Raw genomic sequence first — 20,320 nt, forward strand, 5'->3', positions numbered from 1 at the left:
GCCCATGGATGCATCTCTACCATGAGCTCGTTGAGTCGCTCAACCTCCCTCGAGATGCCTGGGAGTCCCCAGAAGTCGAGGCCCGAATGGACCGAGCAAGAGCGGCAGACTTACGCACTCGACGTGCCGAAATCGCCGCCCTTGTCGGACCCCCCGGCTTCCATGACCTCCCCCTCGAACCAGACGCCACCCGCGCAGAGGTCGAGAACAGGCAGCGTGCGGCTGCCCTTCGATACTCCGGACTTGCCGAGCGAGCAGGAACCGATCTCGAAGCCCGCCGAAGAGCCTGGCAGGCCTACGAGTCGGAAATCAGTGACCCTGACTCCGATATCGGGAGGTGGAAGAGAAACAAGGAGATCGACAGACTCGCCAGAGAGAGGAAGGAGACTGAGGATGCCGAGTCGGCCCCCAAACAGTTCCCTCGAGGGCGAGGTGATGAGGGGCGGTCTGAATGGTCCTCGTCGAACCCATGGCCCCGGTCCCCACAATCTTTAATATTTTACCTTGGCACGGACTATACGAAATCATGATGGAGGACATGGAGCGAGATTCCCAGTGGCTCCTTACCGACGCAGGGGAAGATTATCTGCATGCGAAATACCTGGGGGATGTATATTTGATGAAGAACATTTTGGAAGTAGAGACGTGGCACCGAGCCGCCCTGGTATGGAACCGGGTACACCCTGAGAACCAGCAGCCAGGGTGTGCGCCCTATCGTCGACCTCAACCAATGCCCAACCCACTGGAAACCGAAGTGTTCTGGGCGGGTGCGGGGCCCGACGATCCTGAGGAAGAGTGGGACGACCCTGGCGCCGGGACTTCCAAGGGAAAAGAATCCACGGTGCCGAAACCACCACCACCACCGGGATCGTCAAACAAGAACCCGGGTGGATACCCGCCGCCCGACGGCAATCCGCATCTCCGATCGCTGTCGAGACCTCCCAAACCGCCAGTACCCCCGAACGCGCCACCACCGCCAGACCCAATCCCGCCATGGCAACTGGCTCCCGGGGCTGTCAACAATCCATGGAATGATGTAAAACCCAAACTGGTTACGCAGCCGGAGTATTTCTTCGGCGTATCATCGGACATCACGCGCTTCCTCCATCATTGCGAGGTGTACTTCGCCATATTCCCAATGTACTACACCATGAATGAGCAAGGGCAGAACCCTTATCGGATCACCTTCGCTCAAGGGTACTTACGCGGAGAAGCCCAGCAGTGGTGGGTTGACCAATACTACCGTTACCGGACACCACAGGGTCACTGGAGATTCCCCATGTGGGATGAATTCTCCCATGACCTGACGGTTCAGTTCCGGGAAGTGGCTGAGTTAGCGATATGGAAACAGGAGTGGAAAAAGGTGTGACAATCGGAGTTCAAGTCCGCGGTAGAGTTCTTCGCGAAGTTCAAACGTCTAGCCCACAAGTGCGAAGAATTCAAAGACGAGAAACAGATGTGAGAGACCGTGGAAGCGGCGATTAGGCCGACGGTGCGCAAAACGGTTATGCATGGGGACAATGAGTGCCCCACAACCTATGCGCAGTGGAAGGCGCGAGTCCTTAGGATCGACACCAATTATCAATATGATGTGGCCCAAGGCCTAGCAGGTAAGCCCTCCTCGAACCAGAGTGGTCCGGGTCGAGGCAACCAGAACCAGTCAAAAGGACAGGGTTCTAGTGGCGATAAGAAGGATGCCACTGGAACCACGTATGGGGGTGCCAGGCAGCTGATGGAAATTGACAAACTGCGGTCTGACAAGCGATGCTTCAAGTGTGGAAACACCGGGTGGAGCCACGACCATAAATGCCCGACGGATAAGTCCAAGTGGCTTCCCGTCAAGCTCCCCCCTCGAAAGAAGCCCAACGTCCAGCGCCTACGCCAGTTACTTGCCGAGGCTGAGAAAGAGGAATTAGGGAAGGATACCAAGGTTGAGGAGGTCAAAGAAGAGAAGTCGTCAAAAGACGAGCTGGCATCGAAATAAGCGATTTGACGATGCCGGCCAAGGACTTAGTTTCATCTGGTACGCCCTCTTGTAATAATAGTCGGACTTATACTACGTATGTAGGTACCCTGTTCGAGCAATATACCAATCTGTTTGCCGCGTTACCAGTGGAAGAAGCTAAGAATGACGAATCGCCAAACAAAGGCGTAGGAGGGGATTGCCGCCGTCCTACGCAGCCAGCAATGGACAATGAACCCCTAGGGGCCGGTCCACCTCAGACACCCCCGCCTGACCGAACAGGGAAGGTTCTGGAGCACCCAGCGAGCGCCTCAGGTCAGGACAAGATGGACGCCAGACGTGGTGGTTGTCGCCCCGGCAGGGAGAATCGGCCGACGACTCCGACGGATGGGCCTTCCTGCCAAAATGTAGGCCAGGTTGTTCCTCCCGTCAGTAGCGGAAAAGCAGCTGAGGCCGGGACTCAAGGGGACCACCTACATTTAGTAGTGGCCTCATCCGCAAACGATGCCGACCCCCTTGACGAGCCAATATGTGTGCGTCTGCCTAGGGTTTCCAAGAGTACCGCCGGCGTTAGGAATGAGGATAAGTACAGGATTTCAGTGGAGGTTACAACACCGCGCACAAGCGCCCTTGGCCAGGGCTGAACGCAGGGCAGCGAGCCCTCCTCCACCAACTCGTCGGAAGGTGACCAAGTGCCGCCGAGGGGCCTTATCGACTGGCCCGGTGACCAACTGCCACCTCGAGGCAAGAAACCCCAAGTTTCATTGGAGGAAGTAGAGGACGAAGAAGCCCACTTACGGTCCGACATTCCGACTATCGGACCAAAGGGGAAGTCTCCTGTGACCCCCGAGCATATGCCAAAGGACGAGGTCCAAAAGCCCATCCTGGATACGTACTACGAGCCCTTCAGAAGGCATTGGACCCGGAGGGCGCTACGACTCGCCACCAATGAGTCGGCCGCCTTCGCCACCCTCAATCGATGGGTACACCCCCGTCGCATGGGGGAAGTAACGGTCGAGCTATGGGAGGCGCTCAAGGAGCAGCCTGAGACCGCTGCGGAAGCCAGAAGTAAGTGGGAGTGGATGGAAGACCTTACCAAACCACCCATGTACATACGAGGAAGGAAAGGGCATAATGTATCAGTTACCATGCAGTTGGAGACCCTAGACACTCGCGAAACGCACTCCCTAAAAGCGCTCGTAGATAGCGGGGCCACCAGTAGCTCCATAGACCGTGCCTGGGCCCAGAGCCACGCTCTCAACCTCAAAAAGGCGGCCCGACCCATTCCGGTTTACAATGCCGATGGCACCCGAAACAAGGGTGGTGACATCACTGAATATGCCGAGGTACGGCTACGCATCGGAGACCACGTGGAACGAATCGAATTAGCCGTGGTTGATCTAGGCACCACCCCCCTATTCCTCGGGCATGATTGGCTGCAGAAACATAATCCGCTAATTGATTGGAACACCGGAGCGGTCACCCTGGCTCGCTGCGCCTGCCACAGAATTCCGTTCTCCCTACCAGATACGGACCCTTTGTCCAGGTGGGACGAATATGAGGAAGGGGACACAATCTTAGTGATCGACTTCGAGGAGGCGTTCCATGTACAAGCCATGGGCACTAAGGCCAACAAGCTGGCCACCCAGGCCAATGCTCGAAAAGAGACAAAGTCCTTTGAAGAAATAGTACCAAACGAATATAGGGACTTTGAGGATGTCTTCGCCAAAGAGAACTTTGACGAGTTACCCCCGTGGAAACCCTGGGACCATGCCATCGAGTTAATCCCTAATGCCAATGCCAACCTGGATTGTAAGGTCTACCCTCTTAACCGCACGGAACAGGAGGAGCTGGATAAGTTTTTAGACGAAAACTTGTCCACGGGGCGCATCCAAGCCTCTAAATCTCCGATGGCATCCCCGTTTTTCTTCGTAAAGAAAAAGGACGGCAAACTTCGCCTGGTCCAGGACTACCGAAAGCTCAACGAAATGACCATCAAGAATCAGTACCCATTACCCCTCATCGGAGAGCTTATGGACCGGTTGAAGAAGGCCAAGTACTTCACCAAGTTGGACGTATGGTGGGGGTACAACAACGTTAGGATAAAGCAAGGAGATGAGTGGAAGGCCGCCTTTCGAACCAACCACGGCCTCTATGAACCACTAGTAATGTTTTTCGGCCTCACCAACTCTCCGGCCACCTTCCAGTGGATGATGAACGACATCTTCAAAGACCTTATCACCGCAGGGGAAGTGTCGATCTATCTTGATAACATACTCATCGCATCAAAGAACAAAGAGGATCACAGACGCATAGTGCGCGAGGTACTCCGGATCCTCCGCAAAAACAAGTTGTTCCTCAAGGCGGAGAAATGCGAGTTCGAAGTAGAGGAGACAGAGTACTTAGGAGTACTCATCAGTGAAGGAAGGATCCGCATGGACCCCGTCAAAATCGCCGGCCTCTTGGACTGGCCTATCCCGTCGAAGAAGCAGGAACTCCAGTCCTTTTTGGGCTTTTGCAACTTTTACCGATGATTCATCCGTGATTACAGCAGGCACGTCAAACCCCTTACTGTCCTCACAGGGAAGGCGGAATGGAAATGGGGGGAGGCCCAGCGAGCGGCGTTTGAAAAGATCAAAGAACTGTTCCACGAGGATGTGGTTCTAACCATCCCGCTGGACGAGGGGAAATTCCGAGTAGAAGCGGACTCCAGTGAGGGAGCGATAGGAGCGGTACTCTCACAGTGGCAAGAGGAGAAGTGGCGACTGGTGGCCTTCCTCTCCAAGGCACTATCGGTTACAGAACACAATTATGAAATCTACAACAAAGAGCTCCTTGCCATCATGATTGCATTGGAGGAATGGCGACAATACCTTATGGGCGCTCAAGAGAACTTTGAGATTTGGACAGACCATTCCAATCTCCAGTACTTTCGAAAGCCTCAGAAGCTCAATCGATGACAAGCTCGGTGGGTTACCGAACTGGCCGAATACCAGTTCACCTTACACCACAAGCCAGGAGCTCAGAATCATAAAGCCGATTTGTTATCCAGACGAGGGGATCACGACCAGGGGAAGGACGACAACCAGGATGTGATCATCTTGAAGCCTGCTCATTTTCGAGCCCTTATCATGCCCACCACGGAAGAGCTACACGAAAAAATCAAACTAGCCACACACGACCCGCGTAAGTGGGACTGGGGCATCTCCGACTCCCTTAACCACGAAAAGGGGGTCTCGTGAGACCAAGGATTACTATGGTACGATGGACGTATCTACGTACCCAGGGACAGGCAGTTGCGGGGCGAAATCATCGCCCTACGGCACGATCATGTAACTGCAGGACACCCAGGAATAGAAAAGACGAAGGAGCTTGTTTTACGAGACTATTGGTGGCCGAGGATGCGCGGAGAGGTGGAAGCCTACGTAAAAGGATGCAAGGTTTGCCAACGAACCAAGGCGGATCGTCGCCCCAGGAAGGCGCCTCTCCACCCTAATGAGGTTCCGGATCGACCATGGACGCACATTTCGGTCAACATGATTACTAAACTCCCTGATTCAAGAGGAAATGATTCCATTCTCGTGCTGGTCGACAGATTCTCTAAAACCATCATTCCTATCGCGTGTACTGAAGAACTGACGTCCCTAGGCTTCACCAAGATACTACAAGACCACATCTATGTGCCCTATGGCATAATGCCGGAAAAGATCATCTCGGATAGAGGGGCCGTTTTTGTATCGAAATTCATGAAGGAGTTTTACGCCCTCGTCCAGGTTACCGGGAACCCTTCCACCGCTTATCATCCTCAGACGGATGGGCAAACGGAAAGGGTTAACCAAGAAATTGAGAAGTACCTCAAAATGTTTGTAAATTACCGACAAGATGACTGGAGTGATTGGCTACCCTTAGCCGCCTTCACTCATAACAATTGCAAACATTCGGCGACGGGTTTTTCCCCCTACAAGGTCGTCTTTGGGAGAGACGGACAGGTTGTCAAGACGGCCCAACGGCCCGACCGTGTTCCAGCCGCATCAAAACTAGTGCAAGGCATCAGGGAGGTGCAGGAAAAAGCCAGGGAATCACTGGAGCGAGCAGCCGAATCAATGAAGAAGGCCTATGACAAGCATAAAAGAGAGGCGGTCCAATATCAAGTAGGCGATAAGGTATGGCTAGACTCTACCAATCTAAACCTACCGCGACCCACCAAGAAACTCGGTGACCATCGAGTAGGCCCCTTTTCCGTCATAGCAAAAAAGGGAGCCTCGGCATACGAACTCAAACTCCCAGTAGGCTGGAAGATTCATAACCGATTCAACGAGTCTTTGCTGATGCCATACCATGCTCCCGAATTCCCAAACCAACCTCGCCCGGAGAGACCACCCCCCGAACTTATAGACGATGAGGAAGAATATGAGATCGAGGAGATAGTGGGCGAATGAGACAAAGCTGTCGGTCGCAGGAGCACTCGTCGCACTGTCATGGAATACCTGGTGAAATGGAAAGGGTACCCGGTGGAAGAAAACTCTTGGGTAAAACGCTCGGATCTGGCGAACGCGGAGGAACTCGTAAACGACTACGAGGCCCGAATCCAAAAGATTCTATGGGAAGTCAATGACAGAGGGAGGACTGTGGGAAGAGACAGTAAAATCCCACGTAACAACCCGGTTAAATACCACAAACCGGACACTCCTTGCGTGACCGACATCGAAACCGTTTACTCGTCGCAGTGCTCAGCCGCAGCGCACTCCGAAGAAATTAACATAGTAGGAGAGGCCGCAGCGTCAGATGCGGGACGAGAACACGGTCTAGTCTCTGTCACGTCCTCGTTCCAGCAATTAGTGACGGATATCTCCAAGGCCATGGATCACGCCCTTCAAGAAAAAAATGCCCAGTATATGAAAGACCATCCGGAGGAAGTCCACGAACCACCTCGACACCCTCGACCAGAATGGCATGCAGGCCCCAGGTTTGACGATCCGCGTGTACACGATTCGTACTTGAAGCGCCGCCAAATAGAAATTGAAGCGTCACGACAAGAACAGCGCCCCTACAAAAATCCTCCCATTCTATTTGACCCACCGACAGATGATGACTCAGACGTCGGCTTACTTCAAAGAGTAACCGAAAATTGGGATGACGACCGTCTTTCTGACGTAGGGTCGGTCGGCTCCGATCCAGCGGAATCTGATAATTCCTCTGAAGACTACAACGAACCCCTACTATTGACCTCGGACAGGGAGGAAGGGGAATCTGATGACTCATTCGGGATGAACGAGTCTTAGGGAGGGGGTAATGTTACGGTTTATTCATTTCTTTCCTTTTTCTTCATGTTACTCAGCCTGATTACTCTTATGTGATCACAACGGATGCATTCCCACAGTACTATTATTAGTCTACCTAACGTGTATTTAAGTAGAGCCTCAGCTGGTCTAAACCCCAGCTTTGGCTAAGGTTTAATCTACCCAACTCGAACTCCGTCCTTCGTGACTATTTGCTCCCAATCCGCTTTGATATCGCCTTTGACTTGCTAGAGTATCTACCACCGAAGTGCGAGTGGTGATCCTAGTTCGATCTAAGTCGATTATTAGTTGGTTGTTGACACCACTGGCTTGTTCTTTGTGTCCAGTATATGGGCAACATCACTATTTTACCATATCAGTCTCTCTGGTCTTTAATCACTGATATATAGCTTACCTCTTCATTTTGCTAGAGTCAATCAGCAGGTATTTGTTCCGTGGTTTTGTTTCTCCTTTGTAGAAATCTTCCACCTTTATAAACATGTCAGTTATACTATCATATACTTGCAGTGAGTCTGTTACCTGTTCTTGATAGCTCTCTTCTTGACCTACTAGAGTTTTTGCCTCTAAAGCCCTTTCCCTCTCCTTCTCCATCCATTTCTCTCTGTTTTGACTGTTGATGGGGCATGATGTTTTTTCCAGTGTTATCAGAAGGCATATTGTTATCTCTGAGAATGGTTCTTGAACACTATTCATCTCTGTACGTTTGTGGTTAGCAAGTTATTATCTTGCTGATTCGTGGACTTACCCAGTTTATTCCGCTTCGACATGCTGCTTGAGTCCATTTGTGTTCCAGGAGTTACATTGGGCTTGTTTATATCCTCGTAAATCTTGCCCCATATTCTCTCTTGTCTGTTCGGAAAGCGGAAATAGCTGTCACCATACAAATTAACAATTGTCAATACCCTTGTATGATTGAATACCTTATACATATGTTGTCCAGGATAGCATCCATCTCCTCGAGGTCAGAGAATGGTACACTCTTGCCTCCTGCATGAAGGCTCAAGATTGAGCTCTCCTGGTCTGCATAACATTTCGATAATAACTGTGATACCTGCACTATGGTTTGTACCAGCCATACTAGATCTTCATCTGCAGACCAGTATCAGTCTCCTCATTGCTTCGTAAACCCATTAACATACCTGTGGGATCACGTAGCGCAAATGCTAGTCCAGAGATGTCCTCATTTGTTGTCCCTCTGACTTCATTCCCATCAGACAAATAGTATATGATCCTTGCCTTGAGATGCAATATGGCTATTATTGGCAATATCCACATTCCGCCTAGGCATTGAAATGAACCATTTGTTAGCTTGAACAGGTTTTGCATGCGAGCTTACTCACCTCCAGCAGTGAGATACAATGCTCGTGTACCTGCCTTGTATTGATTCTTCATCGTGTTTACCTCCAGTCCATAGTCCTGAGCTATCTCCTCCATACTGATAGTCTTGCCATCATTTGTTTTCTTGTGTTCCTTCTTGATCCTGAGAAGGGTCAATTTGTGACTCTTCCTGTGCTTGAGATTACTCACTCGTCTATCCAAATGACCAGATGCACCAATGCTCACAGCTGCAGAAAGTCATGCATTGCTTCCTTCCCATCCATGATATCCAGCACGGTATTGATACCCTTGAGCGAGTCCACTTTGATTTCATCTTTGAAGGTGTTTTTTGTTGTTTCAATCTTGATAGTGTTGCTGATCAACTGGGCTAGCCTTTGAAGGTTGTCGGGTTGGGTAACTGTTGTCATCATGGCTAGGCATCGCATCACTAGCAGCATAGGAGGTGGGGGCATGCCATTCGAATCCCATACTGGTTTGTGCCCCATGTATGGCTATTTCCACTCTTTTAGTAACACCATGGCTTCTTCCACACGATTTTCTGTATGCTGGCATATGGCTGGTCAGCTACCTTTATCATATAACAGTCAATGTAATACTCACCTCCTCCACAGCATTTGGTATGTTCCGTATAGCATCTCCTCCCCTTGTCTGGCTGTGCTGTGTCATCTCAGACTTTTGGTGTACAACCTGCCCCACATACAGTTGGTCTGAGACCCTGTATCATCGACAGATGCTTACCTGTAGAGCCTTCTGCTTTAGCGGGTGTCCTTCCATGCTGATTTTCCTTGGAGGCACCATGACATCCTTCGCTTCAGCATTGCGACAGTCCATTCTGCTTTTCTTCCATTTCAGCAGCGAGGTGGATTGCTCTACTTCATAGACACCTTCCCCTTCCTTTGCTGCACCATGCTTTCTCTTCTTGCTACAGGTTTCAGGAACCTGGTCTTGCTCTTGCATTGCATTGGCTACAGCTTCTAGGAAAGCATGACTTGCAGGGGTTTCAGCTAGGGGATTCACAGAAAGTTCCTTGATGAACTTGATTACCATATAAACATTGATTGAGATCTTCATGACTGACAAAATATTAGCATAATTATGTTTCTGTGTGCTGTGTGTAAATGAAGGAAGGAAGTAAGGGGTTCATGAACAGCAGATTGTCCCATGTTAACTGTGTCTTGGAAAGTTGCAATTTGTTCGCTTAATGGGCAATTCTGCCCAACAGTTTGACTTGCATGTGATTATAGCTGGAACTGATGTCATAGGTTCAGCTGATTGCAATGGCATTTCCTGCTTCCAATTCTCTGCATGTCTCTGTGACATGGCTCACTGTATATGTGCCAATTCTTGGGTTTTCACCCTCATGCGATCTGCCAACCCCATCTTGTGTGTACTCCCTACTTCGATATCTGCCAGTCTGGGAGAGTGGACTGTTACTGCGTTGCCGTGTACTGATGTGACCGGACTTATTTGTCACACATCAACCTCAGACCTCAACCACCAACCACCATCTTCTGACATCCCTCATTGCACCACTGTTCCTTGTTCCACCATAGCATGCTGGTTCAGTGACTACCTTATCTTTTATCATTTGTGCACCATCTCGCTGCAAGAGACTGCATGGTATGCAAAGTCGGTTACTGGAATGCTGTCGTCCACGACAGTGGGAAGGCTGTGTTGGACTGGATTAGCTGGTGATAGGTACAGTGAAAACTGGTGTGCTGTTAAATTGTTGTTGGATGCAGCGGGAGCCATGGAAACATTGTTAAGGCTGCATGGACTGACATGGTTGTTGCAGTGTTGAACTTTGAGCATTACAACATTGATGGATGAAATGGGATCTGGGAAGACATTGTGTGCATGTGTGGTATTGTCAGGATGCTCTAGGGTGGGTGTGGGTTGTGCTGTGGCATCAACACCATCATACGCAGCACATTGCAGTGATCTTTCATCACACTCCATGCCCATCACCTCGACAATGACTGTACCAGCTCTGTTGGATTCATATCCAAGTTAATGAATCCAACATTACTCACATTATGACATCTTATACACCCCATTGAAGAGGCTCTGTGCATGCCAAGTTCAAAATGCGATAGCTTAGACACACTAAACACACCCACTCTCACACTCACACACACACAGAATCTCAGTAGTTCAGGGGAGATGTGCAATGCAAGCACACAATAACGGTAGAATTAAAAGATGTCTTGCGCTCTTCAAGATATACTTTTGAGCTAGTGTGCTACTATAAGTCCAAATGCTTTTAGGACAGGAGGTAAGCAATATGTATCGCTCAGCCTTGAGGCAAAAGTAATATTTCCCAAGCCCACAAACATCCCACAAGAACGTACAACCCTCAATTGACGTTGCGCGCAACACACAGGTGGCTACAACCCGTCAAACAAACTACACATGACTTAAAGCTTCATGCTCTAAGCAGAAAACACTTCAGAGACCTTTTGTAGATCCACAGGGTTCAAACCTATGTGATCCAGAGACACAGAAACACAGAAACATGTCCACAAGCCACAGGGTTTGAACCTATGCTACTTGGGAATAAACCAAAAACCCTCAAAGAGTATTGACAAGCCAAAGGGTTCGAACCTCTGCCACTTGCAACAACTCAGAATTCACAAACACATTCTGCAAACACAAATGCACATTCAAGTTATCACAATACAATATTTCTCTGAGTTGAGCACAATCAATTACTGTCCAGAATCAAGCTAAGCATCGCACATGAGCAAGGCGTGCCTCGTGACCTCTCAAGGGTTTCAAAATAATTCTAGATCCAATAATATTCTCTCACTTGAAGCTACAAACACAAGTCCTTTGGTTGCACACTAGGCTCTCTGCTTCGTGTCACAACTGCAGGGGTTCGAAAGCTTGCTACCTACATCTAATTACCATGCTTTTATCTACAGCTAATTATATAAATAAAAATATCGAAAATAGATACACTCCACCCCAGAGCCATTTCCTCTCTGTGACACATCAATCACATGGTCACTAATTAATATTCTGAGTCAGTCATCTGAGTTAGTGCTCGATAACATGCTGCTCTTTCTTCTTGGCCAGGTCTAGAGTTGCCACATCATGCGGAATATTTCTCCTAATTGGCTCCTTGTTTTTAATTCCTCTGTCACGCACATTACTAGCGAGTTAGTATTTTTATTTGGTTGCTGCACAACCTTTTCTTAGTTCAATATTTCATTCTGGGTACAGGGTTTCTCTCATGTCGGCCGAAGCCCTCTCAGGAGGCTTGGACGGGGTGGTCCTTGGTGCTGAATGACATCTCTCAGTGATTGCCATATCAGCAGGGTTCACATGTCATAGATCAATGTTGCATGAAGCTCTGTAAATATATTATCTTCTCAGTGTATTTTATTTGAGCGAGATGCTGCTGAGGGATGCATAGGGTGTGAGTCAGGGCACTGAGACTCCACACTTAAATGACACCAGTGTGCCACTCTAAGTCTAAGCCATGTGCTCCACTCAGATTATTTTATTATATGCTGCTTCTGCCTCAACAGGTGTCACTCCATGCCGGGTATGCACTCTAATATTACTTAGTGGATTGACACACATTTGGATTCACAGAATTCGCAAAATTACATGTATGAACACATTGCACGCATGTCACTGTACACTCTTCAATCAACACTATGGTTATCTATCCCTCCCTGATACCATGTTGACACTGCCCTATCCCCTGATCCCATGTTCATCCCTTGGTACGTCTTCTCACACCTTCTGCATCCCATCCCATCAATCATGATCTCCATTGTGAACTGCATTCTGGGCTAGCCGTGGTGATAACCTCAAGTCAGGTGGGTGGGTGTGCTCATGTCTGACTTCTTCTAGCAGCAGGAGTGCTTGCTTGTATATTGTGTGTTTAGTGTTGAGACATACCAATCTCTGGAGTTCACATATGTCAACAACCAACTAATATCGACTTTGATCAAACAAGGATCGCCACTCGCACTTTGGTGGAACGATACACTTGCAGGTCAAAGTAGATAATTGGAGCCAGTTAGGGACTTAGATAGTCACGTAACACGGAGTACGATTTGGGTAGATTAGACCTTAGCTGTAGCTGGGGTTTAATCCAGCGTAGGCTCTCCTTTAAATACACATTGGATACACTATTAATAGTACTGTGAGAGTTCCAGTTAAATGGTAAGAAGCATATGAGTAAGCAAGAACACATAATGAAAAGAAAAGAAAAAGGAAGAAAGAAACGAAATGAATAAACCATAACATTACCCCCTTCTTAAGACTCGTTCATCCCGAATGAGTTCTCGCTCTCCATCTCTTCTTGTGAAGGTCTGGATTCCGAGTAGAAGGACAGTGTGTCGTCCTCTTCTACTTCTGAATCCTGATCCCAATTCTCATGGACTCGTTGTAAGTTTTCAAGATCCAGTTCTTCGTCTTCATCTGTTTCATCCATCCATTGAATTTTGGCTTCGTATTCATTAACTAATTCCTCGGCATTGGCCATATGAAAGTGTTTTACCCAGGAGTTTTCTTCCATTGGGTATCCCTTCCACTTGACGAGATATTTGGTTATTGTGCGACAATTTCAGCCTCATCCAATTACTCTGTCCTGCTGTTCTATGATTTCTTCAATCTCATACTCTTCTTCATCCTCTATAAGTTCTGGAGGTGGCCTCTCAGGGCATGACTGATTCGGGAACACTGCTGGGATGTAAGGGGTTAGAAGTGACTCATTGAAGGTTTTGTGGACCTTCCATCCTACGGGTAATTTGAGGGTATAGGCTGAGGCTCCCTTCTTTGCAATAATGGGAAAGGGTCCGACACATCAATCACTGAGTTTCTTGGTGGGTCGAGGCAGATGTAAATTTGTCGTGTCGAGCCACACCTTATCACCGGGGTGGTATTCTATGGCGACCCCTTTGTGTTTGTCATACACCTTCTTCATGGACTCCGCTGCATTTTCTAGGGACAGTTTTGCTTCTGCTTGTGCCTTTTTCATTTCCTTCACCAAGTCGGCCACCGCTGGAATGGTAGTCGTTCCTTGAGCATATGTGATGGTCTGTCCGTCTCTTCTGAAGACTACTTTATACAGGGAATACCCGGTGGAAGAGTGGCAACGATTATTGTGGGTGAAGGCGGCTAATGGTAACCATTCGCCCCAGTCATTTTGACGATAACCAATGAACATCTTCAGGTACTTTTCTATTTCCTGGTTGACCCTTTCAGTTTGGCTGTCCATCTGGGGGTGGTACACAGTGGAGGGGTTTCCTTGCATGTGAATAAGGGTATAGAACTCTTTCATGAACTTGGAGACAAACACCGGGCCCCAATCAGAGATGACCTTTTTGGGCATCACGCCATAGGGCACATAAATGTAGTCTCTCAAGATCTTGGCAAAGCCTAATGAGGTGAGCTCTTTGGTGCAGGCTGTGGGAATAATGGTCTTGGAGAACTGGTCTACAATGACTAGAATGGAGTCATAACCCTTGGAGTTCAGAAGTTTGATGATCATGTCTACCAAGACATGCATCCATGGGTGAGTTGGGACCTCATTGGGGTGAAGGGGAGCCTTTTTTGGATGTCAATCAGCCTTAGTCCGGTGACAGACCTCACATCCTTTTATGTAGGCTTCCATGTCACGGCGCATTCGGGGCCACCAATAATCCCATAGGATGAGTTCTTTAATTTTCTTGATACTGGGATGTCCTGCCATGATGTGGTCATGTCTGAGGGCAATGATTTCGCCACATAACTGTCGGTCTACTGGGATATAGATACGACCATCGTACCAAAGTAAATCTTGGTTCCAAGAGACTCCCTTTTTGTGGTTAAGGGAGTCTGAGATTCTCCTGTCCCACTTCCGAGGGTCATGAGTGGCTAACTTGATCCTTTCATGCAGCTCCTCAGTCATGGGCATCACCAGTGCTTGGAAATGTTCAGCCTTTAGTACTACCACATTTTTATTGTCCTCTTTCCCCTGGTCATGATCCGATCGCCTTGACAAGAGATCCACTTTGCGGTTCTGGGCTCCAGGTTTATGATGAAGGGTGAACTGGTATTCGGCTAGTTCCGTTACCCATTGCGCTTGCCTACGATTGAGCTTTTGAGGTTTGCGGAAATATTGGAGATTGGAGTGATCAGTCCAGATCTCAAAGTCTTCCCATGCTCCCATGAGGTATTGGCGCCACTCCTCTAAGGCAATCATAATGGCGAGGAGCTCCTTGTCATAGATCTCGTAGTTATGCTCTGTGGTCGAGAGCACTTTGGAGAGGAAGGCCACGGGGTGCCATTTATTGTCCTGTAGTTGGGACAGTACCACTCCAACTGCTCCTTCACTTGAGTCAGCTTCTACTCGAAACTTCCCCTCATCCAGCGGGACAGCCAGTACTACGTCCTCTCAGAACAACTCCTTGAGCTTCTTGAAGGCCTCCTGTTGGGCCCATCCCCATTTCCATTCTGCCTTTCCTGTCAGGGAGGTTAGGGGTTTGACATGTTTACTATAGTTGTGGATGAAACGTTGATAGAAGTTGCAAAACCCTAGGAATGACTGCAGCTCCTGTTTCTTTTGGGGAGTTGGCCATTCTAACAGCCTGGCAATCTTCACAGGATCTATTCAGATTTTTCCTTCACTAATGATCACTCCCAAATACTCGGTCTCTTTCACCTCGAACTCGCATTTTTTGGCCTTTAAGAACAGCTTGTTTTCCCTAAGTATTTTCAGTACTTTTCATACGATGCGTTTGTGCTCCACCTTGGTTTTGGAGGTGATGAGGATGTCGTCTAGATATATGGACACCTCCCCTGCCACAATGAGATCCTTGAAGATGTTGTTCATCATCCATTGGAAAGTGGCTGGGGAATTGGTGAGTCCAAAAAACATGACTAGAGGTTCATAGAGGCCACAATTGGTCCAGAAGGCCGCCTTCCACTTGTCCCCCTGTTTGATTTGGACGTTATTATATCCCCACCATACGTCCAACTTGGTGAAGTACTTGGCCCTCTTCAGCCTGTCCATTAACTCCCCGATCAGTGGCAATGGGTATCAGTTCTTGATGGTCATCTCATTGAGTTTCCGATAGTCTTGTACCAGGCAAAGCTTTCCATCTTTCTTTTTGACAAAGAAGAAAGGCGACACCATAGGGGATTTCGAGGGCTGGATGCGTCCAGTAGATAAGTTCTCATCCAGAAATTTGTCCAGCTCCTCCTGTTCCACCGGGTTGAGAGGGTAGACTTTGCAGTCTAAGTTGGTGTTCATGGTGGGGATTAGCTCGATGGCATGGTCCCACGGCTTCCATGGAGGTAGTTTGTCAAAATTTTCCTTGTCAAACACATCTTTAAACTCTTGATACTCCTCTGGGACTATCTCTTTGAACGACTTGGCAGTCTTTTGGGCATGAGCTTTGGCTGCTACCATGGCTCGTATGTGAAAAGCTTCTTCAAAGTCTACCACCAGGATTGTATCTCCTTCCTCGTACTCATCCCAGTGAGCTGAAGGGTCCGTGTTGGGCAGGGAGAAGAGGATAGCTCGACATGTGCAGCGCGCTAAAGTCACGGCCCCCATATTCCAGTCAATTAAGGGATTATGTCGTTGCAACCAATCATATCCCAAAAACAGCAGGGTAGCACCTAGGTCTACCATGGCCAGGTTGATTCGTTCGGTGTGATCCCCGATATGTAATTGTACCTCGGCATATTCCATGATGTCTCCTCCTTTGTTCCTTGTGCTGTCGGCATTATAGACCAGGATGGGCCGGGCTGCCTTTTTAAGGTTGATTCCATTTTCGGTTACCCACCCCCAATCGATAGAACTTCCAGTGGCTCCGCTATCCACTAGCACTTTTAGGGCATAAGTGTCCCTGGTATCCACGGTCTCTAACTGAACGTTAATGGATACATTCTGCCCTTTCCTTCCCCATATGTATATTGGTGGTTTCTTTAAGTCCTCCATCCACTCCCACTCGGTCCATGCTTCAATGGCTGTCTCCAGTTGCTCTTTGAGCATGTTGCATAACTCCATGGTCACCTCCCCTAATCGACGTGGGTGTATTCAGTTGGTTAGGGCAGCGAGGCGAGCAGACTCATTGGGAGTGAGTTGCAGTGCCCATCGAGTCCAATGCATGCCGAAGGGTTTGTAGTACATGTCTATAATGGCTCGTCATGCTTCTGGAACTGATTCAGGTTCTGGGGAAGCTTTAGGGTATGTTATCTTGGGTGGCATGATGGGGATGTCAGACCATAGGTGTGCTTCTTCATCTAGAATCTCCTCAACCATGACTCTAGAAGGCCTACCTTCTCCTCATGATGGCAATTGGTCACTGGGCCGCAGTGGGCCCTTGAGCGGGACTTGGTTGCCATTTGACGAGGTGGAGGAGGGGGACTCGCTGTCCCGAGTTCAGTCCTGGCCAAGGATGCTTGTGCACAGTGTTGTAACCTCCTCGGCCCTGGCCTCCTTAGCTCCTTGAAACCCGGAGGTACTCCTGGTAACCATTCACGGACACACACATTTTGGCTCACCCAGGGGCTCTGCACTGTTTGCTGTTGCTACTAAGTGGGAGGGGTCCTCCAGGTTCCTGGCCTCAGCTGCTTTTCCGATGCTGACTGATACTACAATCAGGGCAGGAACATCAGTTGAGGTTGTTGGCCATTCTTCCCATCTGGGGTGACTGGGCCCAGTCTGAATCTGGCATGAGGGCCTCTCCTTTATTTCAGGAACTTTCCCCATACTGCCAGGTGGGGGTTCCTGGAGTGGGACGGCCCCTAGGGGTTCATTGCTGGACGCGGTGTGCGTGGAGCGGTGGAAATCCCCTCCTACGCCGTTGGTGATTTGCGATTCTTCTTCCTTAGTTTCATCAATACTGAGCACAGCGAAACAACTGATATATTGTTCATATGGAGTACCTACATACATAGTATAAGTCTGACCAGCAACAGGAGAGCTTGTACCATTAGAAACTAAGTCCTTGGCGAACATCGTGGAATTGCTTAGTGTGACGCCAGCTCATCTTTTGACTCCTTCTCTTCCTTGACCTCCTCGATCTTAGTACCCTTTCCTAGGGCCTCTTCCTTTTTGGCCTCAATGAGCAATTGGCAGAGATGTTGAGTGGGGATCTTTTTGTGAGGGGGGAGTTTGACAGGGATCCACTTGGATTTGTCGTCGGGGCATTTATGATCCTGGCCCCACCCGGTATTTCCACACTTGAAGCATCGCTTCTTGCTTCGCAGCTTATCGATTTCCATTGGCTGCCCTGCTCCACCATACGTTGTGCCTGTGGAGTCCTTCTTATCCCCGGAATTCTCAGAACTGCTGGCTTTCCCAGATGAAGAGTTTTGGTTGCCTTGTCCTGAACTAGTATTTTGGTTCAGGGAGGACTTATTGCCCTGCTGCTGTGCTTGGGCATATTGATAATTGGCGTCAATCCTGGTGACGCATGCCTTCCATGCTGCATACATAGTGGGATGTTCATTGTCCCTGTGCATAATGGTATTTTGGACCGTTGGTCGTATGGCAGCTTCGACGGTTTCAAACATCTGCTTCTCATCTCCAAACTCCGCACATTTGTGGGCTAGCTCCTCAAACTTCACAAAGAACTCGACAGCTGACTTAAAGTCAGATTGGTGGAGCTTCTTCCACTGTTGCTTGAGGATGGGTAGTTCAGCTACCTCACAGAATCGTACCATAAGGTCCTTGGTGAACTCGTCCCACCTCGGCAGCCTCCAATGCCCAGTATTGTCGCAGTATCGGTAATATTGATCGTTCCACCATTTTTGGGCATCCTCTCTCAAATAGGACTGGGTGAAGGTGATCCTGTAGGGATTCTGCCCTACCTGGTTAAGAGTATAGTACATGGGGAATACCGCTGATGTGAATGAGGTGCTCTATAGGTGCTAGAGCAATGCCTCATCCTGCAAGTACTTCGGGGAGAGGTGGTGGTATGAGTCAAAGGGTGGATTGCTGAGGTAATCTACTTCTAAACTCAGACTAAACTATCTGTAACTACTAAATCTGGCTAACTGAATATTACTATGAAGAAAACATAATCCGAGTTCAAAATGGGGTACACCCCATCACCACGAAGTACAACTTGCAGTGATGGAGGAAGCGGTCAATATCTGAAGATTCCCCAACGAAGTATTCTGGTTGCATGATCAGCTTTGGTCTCATGTCATTCCAGGGGTTTTGAGTGCCTGGGGCTAGCTGCCATACTGGCAGGGTACCGGGTGGTGACGATGGAGATACTGGTGGCATTGGGGGGTTAGGTGGTTGTCATAGTGATCGTAACAGAGGATTGTGGCACAGGGATGGGTACCCGCTGAAGAGGCTGGCTGTGGGCACCTGTGGAATAGTGAGCAGGCTAAAAGGTGAACCTCAAAAACCCACACACACACTCACACAACTACACAAACTACAATCACCCTCATAAATTCTAGGGGGAGCAATTATTTCTAATGCGATCCAACTATACTCCAATATCTCGAAGAGTTTCTCTTATTCTCAGTGCTCTTAGCGAAGCTAAGCTTTCTCTAATGAATTCCTAAGTCTAGGAACTTTTTACAGGAAGGTCATTCACTGGCGCGACACAACCTTCAAGGCAGATTTGAGTTATAATACACAAGGGACACTGATCCCGACAGAAACAGAGGCAATACATGCTGAAACTTTAGTGAGCTCACTAAAAGAACACCACAGGCAAGCACTGACTTAGCCCGCTCGCTACACAACTGTATGTAGGGGTTCTCCAACTAACTCCAGCAGGTTATCTCGACTCAAGAACACTTCAGAAGTGCTCAGAAACAGATTCAGAAACTGAACTTCGAACAGAACAGAACAGAACAGAACAGAACAGAACTCAGATTTCCACTTCAACACATTCTCCGAACAGACTTATCACACTTAACAGAACAGAAACAGCGTCACTGATTCGTATTCACTCTGACTAAGTTCTCAAAAGTCTTATCAAAAGGGTATCTCGTATTTCTCTGAGTGAGCTCGCTAATTCTATGCACAGCTCGAAGTCACAAACTGATCCTTTGTTACGGTACCGCCTTCAATGCATGCATGGGAACTTGGGGGCTAAAAACTTGGCCTCTACCTACTGTAACCAGCCTACTTATACTACCGGGGAATTAGAATTACAAACGTCGTGCAGTACCCAGACTCCTACATGCGTAGCATGTTGCCACCACTGCCTTACTGAGCATCCGAGTCGGACTTCCCAGTTTTAGTCTCATTTCTATAGTGAGCTCGCTAAACACTGATATGCCTGGTATCAGGCTACCCATAGATTTTGCGATTTTACATCAGTTTATGCAATCTACAAGCAGTACAGAGAGCTACAGTGGAGGCTTTGCACTGGTAGCTAAATACTACATAAAGAATGAAAGCACAGCAGTACAGAACGGACTTAGAAACGACGTCTCAAAGAGTCAATTCTACCAGCCATCAACACGCCAAGCTAAGCCCCACCTAAACAAGACTATTACAGTCAAATCTCGGGGACTCATCTGTATGGAGTATAAAAACCAAGAAGTTGAAGAATGGAATGAACTAGATGCCTCATCGCCTCGACGAGTAGAAAGAACCTGTCAAGAAAAATTGCTAAGTCGAGAAACAGATCAGCTTTCGAGATCAACTCAGGCTAGGAAAGGAATAACCTTGGAAGAATGAATAGCCGCATTGGGTACCGAGATGACTGGCCTTGATCGTGCAGTGATCAACAGAATA

General features: G+C 48.5%; 1 protein-coding gene across 1 annotated transcript; it reads right to left on the reverse strand.

The window, feature by feature from the left end:
• Positions 1–7,547: 7,547 nt before the first annotated feature.
• Positions 7,548–9,672, reverse strand: EV420DRAFT_1655695 (uncharacterized protein; the record flags this gene model as incomplete). Its single annotated transcript, XM_060478848.1, has 10 exons — positions 7,548–7,605; positions 7,658–7,731; positions 7,783–7,958; positions 8,009–8,133; positions 8,184–8,352; positions 8,403–8,543; positions 8,604–8,770; positions 8,827–9,092; positions 9,202–9,288; positions 9,340–9,672. 10 exons carry the CDS (start codon positions 9,670–9,672, stop codon positions 7,548–7,550), a joined length of 1,596 nt encoding a protein of 531 aa, XP_060321375.1.
• Between the last annotated feature and the right edge of the window lie 10,648 nt (positions 9,673–20,320).

Source organism: Desarmillaria tabescens (assembly GCF_030435595.1).
Source record: "Desarmillaria tabescens strain CCBAS 213 chromosome Unknown EV420scaffold_308, whole genome shotgun sequence".
NCBI lineage: Eukaryota > Fungi > Basidiomycota > Agaricomycetes > Agaricales > Physalacriaceae > Desarmillaria > Desarmillaria tabescens.